General features: G+C 37.0%; 1 protein-coding gene across 1 annotated transcript; it reads left to right on the top strand.

Annotated features, from left to right (window-relative positions):
* The first annotated feature begins 3,301 nt into the window (after positions 1-3,301).
* tmem107l (transmembrane protein 107 like) lies at positions 3,302-6,237 on the top strand. The gene is made up of 6 exons (XM_051660367.1): positions 3,302-3,438; positions 3,532-3,622; positions 3,858-3,925; positions 4,034-4,134; positions 5,056-5,152; positions 5,491-6,237. Exons 2-6 carry the CDS (start codon positions 3,536-3,538, stop codon positions 5,558-5,560), a joined length of 423 nt encoding a protein of 140 aa, XP_051516327.1. The 5' UTR covers positions 3,302-3,438; positions 3,532-3,535; the 3' UTR covers positions 5,561-6,237.
* Positions 6,238-12,866: the final 6,629 nt, after the last annotated feature.

The raw sequence follows: 12,866 nt of genomic DNA, 5'->3' as shown, positions 1-12,866 counted from the left end.
TACCAAATTAGCAATTTAGCATGATTACTCAAGGATATGGTGTTGGAATGATGGCTGCTGGAAATGGGGTCTGTCTAGATTTGATCAGAAATGACTTTTTTCAAATAGTGATGGTGCTGTTTTTTACATCAGTAATGTCCTGACTATACTTTGTGATCAGTTGAATGACACTTTGGTGAAATAAAGTACCAATTTCCTTCTGAAACAGCAAAATCTGTACATTATTCCAAAGTATTTAGTATTAAGTTTGTTTTTTTTTTTTTTTTTTTTTGGCATAAATTGTTATGGCTGTAGTGGGCATATCAGACAGTGAACTGGGTCCAGTACATATAAACAACTGACCTATCAGTCAAAAGTTTGGACACAAAACCTACTCGTTTTAATTATTTACTAATTTACACAAGAATAATAGTAAACTCATCAAAACAATGAAATTATACAAATGGAAGCATGGGGATTATGCAGTGCCAAACTCTTTTTATCAAATCAAAACTATCTTATATTTTTAGGTATAGTAGCAAAGTAGCCACCCTTTGCCTAGCAGTCTTTGAACACAACTGGCATTCTCTCAACCAACATGAGGTGCCACCTGGGATGCTTTTCCAACAGTCTTGAAGGAGTTTCCATTTTATGGCTCTGTAAAGTGAACTTGAGATTTACAAATGCGCTATATAAAAATATAATCATTTACATGTTATTATTACGATTAGTAATAATAATTAAATAATCATAGATTTATAATAATAATTATTTTATTATTATTAATATGTTCATTATTATTAATATGTTTATTATTATTATATTTATTACTATTATTATTATATGTTGGGCACTTGTTGCCTGCTTTTCATTTTTGTTTTGTAGTTTGAGTTTTGTGACAAAATGTATACATAGGTACAATTTATATTTGTTCATTAATCATTAATACATATTTTTATTGTATTATTTTTATACTCAATAATAATAATAATAATTATTATTATTTCGTTTTTGTTTATATGTTTATTATTTTTATTATTCTCATTCTTCTTCTTCTTATTATTATTATATTTTGGGCACTTGCTTTTTTATGTTTTGTAGCTTTAGTTTTGTAAAGAAATTCATACATAGGCACAACTTAGACATATTTGTCTACAATCTAATTTCATGCATTTCAGCAAGCTTTTGGATCAAGGGCCTCGATGTATCAAACTGTGACAGTCAAATAAATTTCCATCAGGGGTGTAAAGTAACTGAGTAAAAATACTTAAGTATTGTATTTGTTGGGAATTTTACTTTACTCGAGTGCAATTTAAACAGAATACTTGTACTTTTACTTAATTACATTTTCAAAGAAAAAATTGTACTTTTTACTCCTTACAATTTTATTTAAACTTCAAAAGTACTCATTACATTTTTGCACATCATGTCTTACTGGACTGAAGCCACCATTACACTTCATCCAAAAAACAACAGATGACAGGCCAGAGGTAAGTCATTTTAAATGGAGTGTCGCACGGCGGTTGTATGGAGTTCGGATCATCTGCAGAGTTGGAATTTCATGTTGTTGTTGTTGTTTTTAGGCAACTATTAATTATAATAACAACTATAAAACCAGCAATGGTAATAGGCCTGATAATAATAATAATAAAAAGAATGGAATCTGAGTGAATATAAATTATGAATTTTATTGAATTCATCCATCTGCTCAACAGCAAGTTTTTGTAGCAAACCCCAGAAAACAATTCACAAAACCAACATTACTAACTTTCTTCAAAGCTTCATTTGAATTATTATTTTTTTTATATCTTTCTCTATGTCTCAAGAGGCTGGGTGCTCTGACATCACAATTCGTGAGTGTCTTCTCCCATGCAACGAACATTGCGTGACTGAGGCAACATTTTTGCAAAATAAAATTATGTGGTTCATTACAGGTCTCAGAAGTGAAATGTCCAATGTGTGGTGCTAAAAGCAAGTGAAATGTTCTTCTGAACAGATGAGATTTTTAAAGTTAATGTTCTATCGAACAAAACCTTCCTACCCTAAATCTTAAACCTAAACTTAACCGATAGTGTCAGAAAAGCAAATGTGAGATGAAAAACACAATTTCTGAAGCAACCACATAATTTTGTGGTGCTTCTATGACACTTTCAGGTCACGTGTCGACTCGCGTGCTCTTTAGGACTCGTACCCGGGTCCTTTGTTTTGCACATGCAACACTCTATCAGTTGAGCTAACACAAAATTTTATCACACTAAAACAAGCTTGTAAATGTAGTTGGTTATGTAATGCAAACGTTAAAACGAGTCATGCGCTATAGTAAAAGTGTTTAGATGTCATAAGACACAATTGTGTGAGGAACAGAGCGATAAGTTTGTGTTTATGAACTGATAATTTGCCGTTTTACTCGTGATTTGAGTGAAAGGGGATACACGTAATTGTTGTATTAGCGCCTCTAGTGTTCATTTCACCAGGAAATTGCTGCATTACATACAACAGGCCACAAAAACATCATTTTGCAAACGTGTTGTTATTGTAACATGATTCTTTGACCAGGTTGTGAATACCAACTGGGGGAGAAATATGACAGTCATCAGAGACAGGAAAAAGGCTCCAATAACAAACCAATCGGATTTAACAACATCCTCTCTCACACAATCTCCTCTCTTGATTTCATTCTAGCTAGGAAAAAAGTTACTTTTTACTTTTTTAATACTTAAGTACAATTTAATGTTAATACTTTTTTACTTTCACTCAAGTATGTTTTTGGATAGATACTTGGACTTTTAATTGAGTAAAATTTTCACTCAGTATCCATGCTTTCACTTAAGTATAATTTCTGAGTACTTTTTACACCCCTGATTTCCATGTTTAGAATTGTTAATATAAAAGTTTGTATTTTTTTTCTCAGTATTTAAATTATTACAAATTATACAGAGTGCATCATGTATTTGTCACAACGAATGCTAGTTGGAGGCATCCCAGTAAACCGGAAGACTGTAATTATTTTGCAGAGTAAATCCAAGTTTGACATGTAGTCGTTGAAGTAGTCCAATAGATGGAGCTGCCGGCATTTGAGAATGAGGGCAGTTCAAGGGAGGAGATTAAATTGGCCTTAAAATAAGTATTTTACCCTTCTATTATTGTCACAGACCAGCTACAATTTCACACACAGCAATATGAATCATAAACGACAGAAGCCTTCACCTCTATAACACAAAAATATGCAAAAACAATGCATGAGCGGGCAGCTCCTGCCAGCAGATGGCGGCATAGAGCTGATAGATTGTCTGTGCGAGTAACTAAATCGCAAAGCAGAAGAAGAAGAGTGTTGTCGTAGCAACCCGAAGCTTTTGTAGAGGAGAACTGATCAGAATTACTTTAGAATTTGAGATAATAATACAGTTATATAAAGTTTATCATTTTGTTATCTGTCAAGTCTGTACAATCAAGTACATTGTACGTCGATTCGCTAATACATTTCATGTGTTATAATGAAGGATTAAAGGGTCTGTTTGCTTGCAAATATCTCACATGTCTTATTTTGCCTAGTTCAATGTCGGGGGTAAGCAGCCTGGTGCCAGCCCGTTTCCTGACTCTCATCGCGCATCTTGTCATTGTCATCATCATATTCTGGTCCAGGGTAAGAACTTGTGTATTAAACTTAAAGTTTATGTATCTGAACCATGCTGGAAAATCAATCTTAAGTTGGTAGCTGTGTTTTGAAACATGGTAGCTGGTCCAAGCTGGTACTTAGCTGGTCGACCAGCTATCATGTCCCAAAACACAGCTACCAGTTTAAGCTGGGTTTTCCAGCAGGTGCAAGCAACCCATTACAGTGTTTGTGTGTAAATATAACTAACTGAACCACTCTACAGGAGAACAGTGTCAGGGCTTGCGTACCACTAGACTACACTAATGAAGACTACAGGCTAGAGGACACACGGTAAGAGCAACACACAGCACAGCACATGCATTCTTTATTCTGTATTTGCTTTGCTTAATAGTGTAAAAGTGTTAATCTCTCATTTGTTTTCATTCTGTTTGAGAGTAGGCTTGTGGTGGCATTATCTGTCACCCTGGGCCTGTTTGCCATAGAACTGATTGGGTTCCTCTGTGGAGTCTCTATGTTCAACAACAATCAAGCCCTTCTGTGTATCCTTATCTGTTGCTCATCGGTACTGCAGACTCAGTCAACAGATGTCATTGGATAGCAAATCAGACTTGTTTAATAATTTTTAATAATAATATTTATTTATATAGGGCCTTTCAAAGACCCAAGGATGCTTTAAAAAGCATACACAAAAACAGAAATTAACATATAAAGTCATTTCAAACTTGTAAGTGAGCATACATAATCAAAACACAAAAAGGAGGCATGTATAATACAGAGACAACTGATTTACAGAGATCAGTCAGTTGAAAAACATAGTGTAAATGAATTAGTTGTTAACTGGGTCTTAAAGATCTGGAGAGATGTAATTTCATAGAGATTTTGGGGCAGAGTTTTCCAAAGCTTTGGTGCAGCAATGCTGAATGCCCTACCACCAACAGTAGACAGTCGTAACTTGGGTACAAGCAAGTTTCCAGCACTGGACCTGAGGCTGCAAACGGGTCAGGAACATAATGATTGGTTATTTTGGTCTAATATGAAGGTGCTAATCCATAAAAGGCCTTAAATGGATAGTTCACCCAAAAATGAAAATTCTCTTATCATTAACTCACCCTCATGCCATTCCAGATGTGTATGACTTTCTTTCTTATGCAGAACACAAACAAAGATTTTTAGAATAAATCTCAGCTCTGTAGGTCCATACAATGCAAGCGAGTGGTGATCAGACCTGCATGCCATAAGATACATTTGATCTCTTTACTTTCATTAGAAATAATTGTGAGCAGTTATGAAAGAAATTTACTGAAAGAAAATTCAGTGCTACTCATTATTAATTATTATGTTCAACTATGACACTTGATAGCAATTTGTCGTTGCTGAATGTCTTTTTCATTTTTAAGATATGACACATATAACCGGTACTGGAAGTGTGTTTTTTTTTTTTTTTAACCGTGACTTTACAGCCATCGGATGTCATGCCAGTGGCTCTGTGGCTCTGCTCTTCTTCCTGTTTGAGCAATGGGCCTGTAGTATCTACTGGTGGATCTTTGGCTTCTGTAGGTCAGTAGACTGCAACTTTCATCCTGTTTGCTACTCTCATGAGTCTCCTGTTTTGTGAAAGATAAATACCAGAGATAAAACATCTTACACAGAGCATTTTCTGTATCTCCACACATTCCCTCTGATAATGGAAAGAGTTAAAGGCATTTGTGAGAGCTGTTCTTTACATATTCTGCTCAGCTGAGTAATTCAGTGACCTTTGATAGTGTTATTAGAACAGTCAATTTGTAACTTTGCATATCAATAGTCTTTTTTATAAGCTGATGTCTGAATTTAAATGAGCATGCCTCTTAAAGCTTCTTGTAATCATTGTTTCTCTCTTGCTCTATACATTCCAGTGTGATTCCAGCATTCTATGAGATGATCCTTTTTATTGTAGTGTTGGGATGTAAGAGGAAACCTCTGTGATTGTTTCTGCCCTCTCGTCCTTCTGATCTGGTGTAAGGGCAATTCATTTTGTCATGCCATGGCCCACATAAAATGTGAAACTGCAAAAATATTCACAGACATGATAAACCAGAGATCTGATTTCAAAACTCTCTGAGCATTTACATAGTGCTTCTTTTGAGAGTTCTTAAGTCACTAAGCTATTATCTTTAAAAAAAAATTGTGTAGATGTAGTTCAAGTATAATCACATTCTTGCACACCACAAACAGTTTTTTAAATCACAGTGTTTACTAGTGTCATATTTTGTCATTTTTTTGTGATGTATTAAAGCATTTTGTATTTTAGTACAACAGATATCATGCCATCAGATTCTTGAAATATTCTTGACTGACAATCTCATTTTCTCTAGTTATAAATTAAGCATAATTTATGCTAACATGTTTTGGTTTGCCAAAATAACCCCAACACAAAAAGACTGGTCTTATCTATTGGTAGATTAGGTCTGAGTGTCGCTGTGGTTTAAGTGGGTCGACATTAATGAAAACGACATCTTGTTTATTCTTAAGAATACAAATTTTAAAACAATGACACACAGCATGTTGTAATACACTATTAAATAGCATTCATACTTCACATTACTACACTATTAATAGATTGTAATGTTTTACATGTATTTATCTTCTTTTTGTCTCATCTTGCTATGTATCATTTTGTTTTTGTTTAATAACTAACAGGTTACACCACATACACTGATCAGCCACAACATTAAAACCACCTGCCTAATATTGTGTAGGTCCCCCTCGTGCTGCCAAAACAGCGCCAACCTGCAACTCAGAACTGCATTCTGAGATGCTATTCTTCTCACCATAATTTTAAAGAGCGGTTACCTGAGATACTGTAGACTTTATCAGTTTGAACCAGTCTGCCCATTCTCAGTTGACCTCTCTCATCATCAAGGCATTTCCGCCCACAGAACTGCCCCTTGCTGGATGCTTTTTGTTTTTGGCACCATTCTGAGTAAATTATAGAGACTGTTGTGCGTGAAAATCCCAGGAGATCAACAGTTACAGAAATACTCAAACCAGACCATCTGGCACCAACAATCATGCCACGGTCCAAATCACTAAGATAACATTTTTTCCCCATTCTTATGGTTGATGTGAACATTAACTGAAGCTCCTGACTGGATGATTGTTGGTGCCAGATGGGCTGGTTTGAGTAATTTTGTAACTGCTGATCTTCTGGGATTTTCACACACAACAGTCTCTAGAATTCACTCAGAATGGTGCCAAAAAGAAAAAACATCCAGTGAGCGGCAGTTCTGCGGATAGAAATGCCTTGTTGATGAGATTGGTCAACAGAGAATGGCCAGACTGGTTCGAACTGACTACGGTAACTCAGATAATCGCTCTGTACAATTGTGGTGAGAAGAATATAATCTCAGAATGCTATTCGGAGTTGCGGGTTGGCGCTGTTTTGGCGGCACGAGGGGGACCTACACAATATTAGGCAGGTGGTTTTAATGTTGTGGCTGATAGGTGTATATGGGAAAGTATCCGTTAAACAGATCTTCACCCAAAAATAACAATTCTCTCATTATTTACTCACCCTAATGCCATCCCTGAGTTGTGTGACTTGTGTGTATTATGTGTATCCATAATACTCCAGTGGTTAAATCTATATCTTCAGAAGCAATATGATAGGTGTGGGTGAGAAACAGATCAATATTTAAGGCCTTTTTTTTTTTTTTTTTACTATAAATTGTCCTCCCTGCCCAGTAGGTGGTGATATGCACGAAGAATGTGAATTGCCAAAAACAAAAGAAGAATGTGAAAGTGAAGATTGATAGAAAAACATTGTCTTAAATATTGACCTGTTTCTCACCCACACTTATCATATAACTTCTGAAGACATGGATTAAACTACTAGAATCTTATGGATGACTTTTATGATGTTTTATGTGCTTTTGGAGCTGCAAAGTTTTGCCACCCATTCACTTGCATTGTGAGGACCTACATAGCTTAAATATTCTTCTGGAAATATTTGTGTTCAGCAGAAGAAAGAAAGTCATGCACATCTGTGATGGCATGAGGGTGAGTAAATGATGAGACAATTTTCATTTTTTGGCGAACTATTCCTTTAAGATGACTGAATGTTATTCATATAGGAGAAGTTATTAGTATGCACTTGTGCACAAGCTTAGCTGTGAATATTCATTACTCTTTGCAGATGGCCAGCCACTCAGAAACCTACCGAACAGTTGATATAACTTACTGTACTGATATGCAAAGGAAACCAATTTTCTTTTAAAATGACACACAGGACTTTGAAAGTTCCCTTTATTTAAAATTGAAATCTGTAATTTTTTTTTTTTATGTTAAAGGAATATTCTGGGTTCACCACAAATTAAGCTCAACTGACAGCATTTGTTACATAATGTTGATTACCACAAAAAAAAAAAAAAAAAAAAAATAATCTTGACTAGTCCCTCTTTATCTTAAAAAAAAAAACAATAATCTGGGTTACAGTGAGGCACTTTCAATGGAAGTGAATGGGGCCTAACTGTAAACATTAAAATACTCACTGTGTCATAAGTATAGTCACAAGATGTAAACAACATGTTACATTATGTGTGATAAAATTGCTAACTAACCTTTTCTGTGTAAAGTTATATCCAATTTTACAACTTTGTTGCTATGACGACATAACACTGTAAATCATACAGCCCTGAAAACAATCACAAAAACGATGATTTAAACAACAGCTCAAAAAATACATGTCTTAACATAATAATTATGCTTTTATAAATTATAAGCTTCACATTTCTGCCTTTAAAGCCTCTAAAATTGTCCCCATTCACTTCCATTGTAAGTGCCTCACTGTAACCACGATTTTTGCTTCTTCTTTTAAAAGAAAAGGACGACGAGTAAATTTATTTATTTATTTTGTTGGTACTCAACATTAAGCCACAAATGCTGTTGATTGAGCTTCACTTGCATTAAATCCAGAATATTATCTTTAAATACATTCTCCTTCAATGTGCAGACAACTGTAAATAAGCCATTTATGGGCTGACTTCTCAAAGAGAGTAAACACTGTGGGCTTTGTAGTGCTTTCAGAACATTGCTCTGTATTTTTGAGCTGTCTAACATGTCTTCTGGCCCAGCCAATTGCCTGAATAAGGGGCAGGAATACCTGTTTGTTCGAACAATGGAAGACATTGTGTTTAGGAAGCCTGTTTGGAAAAAGTCATTATTTTTGTAATTCCAATATTATCGCTAGTGGCACAGAAATCATTTTATTCAAATAAGATGATCAGGATGATATATTTGACAATGTTTTATTTTTCATAGCCTACTTACTTTAAAAGCAAGGATTTGCAATTTAACACAATGCATCAATAAGAGAAACACAAGCTCTTCCTTTCTACTCTGGTGGCACCTTTTCATGTGATTTTCTTGGACAAAATCAATACCTCCATTTCCACAAAACTTCCCTCATATCCTCTAAATAATCCAACCACTTGTCCCAACTTAAATAAACCATACCAATCAATAAGGCAACTTCAGCAAAGATGCTGCATTGGCTAGTCTTTAATGATCTCTACTCTCTGTGTGTACACAACCCTATTTCCTCTGCATCTCATGCAACTGTCTCCACACATATTATCGACACACTTTGCTCTCCATGGTTATTTTCATCCTTGTCTCCATTTGCCATGGCCCACCTCATTCCCTGACCCTTCCACTCTCTGTCGCATAGTGAAAGCTCTCTTCACCTTAGGCCAATTAGTGTCAACTAGACACCAACAACATCAGTGACCTCTGGCTAGATAATTAAGACTAACTGGACTGGGCACCCTGACAAAAAAGCCACTTCCGGTGACTGTGCTGAGACCTTTTGCCATCGCCTTCAGGAACTATTAATACTGTGAACGCTACTGAACTCTTAAGTGTCCTGATGTCATATTCCGGCAGTATTTTTCACATATTGTTGAAGTGGTTAGAAAAAAGAACATTATTTTCTGTTTGTTTGTTTCATCAGAGTTTCTTGTTTTGAGGTGCACCATGTAGTCTCATAGAGGCCAGTACTTAACCCTTAAATGTATGGTTATTTCACCATATTACATACCCTGGTCTTTAGAGACCGGCACGTAGGATTCATTCCTTTCATACTGAAATTTCAAGAGATGCAGCTGGCTGTCAAACACATATTGAGCTACACAAAAAACATAAGCTACACATATGTATTTTCTCAGGCACTTATTGAGTCTAAATAGATGCACAACTTAATAATTTCAGCAGTACACCCAAATGTCAAAATATATCATACTGTTCATGTGTTGTACTCACTATAGTTTATTGAATGCTGTTGTTTCATCAAATAGCAATGTGAAATGTAAATCAAGCCAATCACTGAAACAACAGAGCCACCTTGAGTAACAAATAGCATGTATAATATTTATGTATACACGCATATATGATACTGATAATTCACTGTTGTACAGAAAATCGACATGAAATAGTCATTTGAATATAGTACTCATTTGTCTTGTAATAAACAAGGAAAAAGATATCTTGTGATAGTAAACTTATATAGATGTGAAATAATCATAAAAACATGATTTGTGGAAGCGCAAGAAACAAAACAAAATGACACTATTACATAACTAGGGTCTCTAATAACCCTATACTGTACACTTTTATTATTTAAGCAATTGTAAAAAAAAAAATATATATATATATATATATATATATATATATATATATATATATATATATATATTGTCAAGGTTGTATGTGTTTTTGTTCATGTCTTTCACTTTGATAAATTTGTTCCATGCCATGTTTGTTCCTGTTTCCTTGTCATGTAACCTTGTCCTGTGTTTCCCATGTTCTTATGTCTTGTCCCCATTGGTTCATTGTTTCATTGGGTTGTTAGCAGTCTCGTTATCTTGTTTAGAGTCCTAAGTGTTCATTGGTTTTCATTGTCATGTGTTCTCCCTAGACCAAGTATTTAACCTTCATGTTTGCCATTGTCGTGTATTGTTTGTGTAATGTGGGTTCCATTGTCAAGTCAAGTCAAGTCAAGTCAAGTCAAGTCATGTCGTTCATGTTTATGTTTTGTAGTCACGTTTGGAGTTAGGGTTTATTGGATATCACATTTGTTAATAAACTGCACTTGGGTTCATCACACGTCATCATCTTTGTCACTGCCAGCGACAACGTTACAGAATACTCGACACATTAAGATGAACCCAGCGGTTCAGTTACTTCGCCTATGCCAAGAAAATGTTTCCATTGAGGAATATGTGGAGAATATGTGTCCCACGTCATGTCCGCCAAGCCAGGTTCCCACGTCATGGCCGCCAAGCCAGGTTCCCACGTCATGGCCGCCAAGCCAGGGTCCCACGTCATGGCCGTCAAGCCAGGGTCCCAAGTCATGGCCGCTGAGTTGCGCCACCTTCAGCCATGACTTAGTCAACTTCATGCCTTGTCACAGCCACACCTGAGCCTGCTCCATGCCATGTCACAGCCACGCCTGAGCCTGCTCTATGCCATGTCACAGCCACGCCTGAGCCTGCTCCATGCCATGTCACAGCCATGCTTCAGTCTGCTCCATGCAATGTTTCAGGCTCACCTCTGGTCAACGAGCCAACGCCCAAGCCTGCCATGGTCAACGAGCCAACGCCCACGTCTGCCACAGTCAACGAACCAGCGTTGCAATTCCCGTCTGTCCCAGAGCCAGCATTCCAAGCCTCGTCCGTTCCAGAGCCATCTCTCACTGGGCTATTTAAGTTGGAATCGGTTTCCGCCCTTGTGCCCACCCTGAGTTCTCCTGATCAGCTGGTTTCCCCCAAGCCACCGGCTCGATCATCACCCTCTGAGATATCCCAGACAAGAACTTTCGAACCTCCGAGCCCTGGACATCACCTCGGCTCTGTGTTCCCTCAGCTCCACCACGGTCCTTCAGCCTGTTGGCTTTACCGGGGTCCCTCGTCCCTCCAGCTCCTCCTTGGTTTGTCGGTCACCTGACTCCGCCTTGGCTCTCCGATCCTCTGGCTACGCCTCAGTCTTCCGATCCCCCATCTCCGCCTTGCTCCTCCTGGCCTCCGGCGCAGCCTTGGTCCTCCCTGACTCCGGCTCCACCCTGGCCTTCGGCTACTCTCCGGGTATCCAGTTCTCCATGGTTTCGCCCCTCGAGCCTCTCATGGCTCCACCTTCCATGGCTCCACCCCCCACAGGCTTCACCCTGGTCTCATGATCATGGCATGTTTTCACCAGACCATGCCCCACACATTGTTTCACCATGTTTCCATGTCCTGCCACGTAACCACATCAAGTCGCCTTATATTTTTGTTTTGGGGTGTCGGGAGCTGCCCCTAGAGGGGGGGATATGTCAGGGTTGTATGTGTTTTTGTTCATGTCTTTTACTTTGATCAATTTTTCCATGCCATGTTTGTTCCTGTTTCCTTTTCATGTGATCGTGTCATGCGTTTCCCATGTTCTTGTGTCTTGTCCCTATTGGTTCATTGTTTCATTGGGTTATTAGCAGTCTTGTTATCTTGTTTAGAGTCCTAAGTGTTCATTGGTTTTCATTGTCATGTGTTCTCCCTAGCCCAAGTATTTAACCCTCATGTTTTCCATTGTCGAGTATTGTTTGTGTAATGTTGTTTCCATGGTCAAGTCATGTTTATGTCAAGTCTATAGTCATGTCAAGTTTAGTTAAGTCGTTCATGTTTTGTAGTCATGTTTGGAGTTAGGGTTTATTGGATATCACTTTTGTTAATAAACTGCACTTGAGTTCATTACACTTCATCGACTTTGTCATTGCCAGCGACAATATTACATATACAGTATATATATATATATATATATATATATATATATATATATATATATATATATATATATATATATATATTGGAATTTTGGCACTTTTTTCTTTTCTTTTTTTTGGGGGGGTGTTACACTATTTATAGGAATAAGGTTGAGGAATACTAAAAAGGTGTGGGCACAACTCCAAAAAATGGGCAAGGTACAGGGGGTGGAATGAGGTCCCCAGTCACTAAAGACTCGAGATATGCGTTTAAGGGTTAATGCTGCCTACAGAACTACTGTAATAAAAATAGCATAAAGTCTATGTAATTTCAGTTGACTGCTGTATTAAAAGTAGCAGCATTGTTTTGAACAATAACAAAAACATTTGCCATTCATAAATGTCCTATGAGCTTTCTGTGATACAGATGTTCTACTTAAAACTTGGAAAATAAATCCATATTGGCTTAAAAGGATAGTTAATCCTGAAAATTCTGTCATCATTTAC

The sequence above is a fragment of the Myxocyprinus asiaticus genome, chromosome 28, assembly GCF_019703515.2.
Source record: "Myxocyprinus asiaticus isolate MX2 ecotype Aquarium Trade chromosome 28, UBuf_Myxa_2, whole genome shotgun sequence".
NCBI lineage: Eukaryota > Metazoa > Chordata > Actinopteri > Cypriniformes > Catostomidae > Myxocyprinus > Myxocyprinus asiaticus.
Note: the sequence above shows the minus strand (reverse complement) of the source record. Positions and strands in the feature narration are given on the sequence as shown.

Bases quoted from the DNA above. Each gene is read 5' to 3' on its own strand.
- tmem107l (XM_051660367.1), top strand. From the start codon at position 3,536: ATGTCGGGGGTAAGCAGCCTGGTGCCAGCCCGTTTCCTGACTCTCATC. The intron at 4,135-5,055 runs GTATCCTTATCT...GTGACTTTACAG, and splicing joins CAACAATCAAGCCCTTCTGT to CCATCGGATGTCATGCCAGT. The intron at 5,153-5,490 runs GTCAGTAGACTG...TATACATTCCAG, and splicing joins TGGATCTTTGGCTTCTGTAG to TGTGATTCCAGCATTCTATG.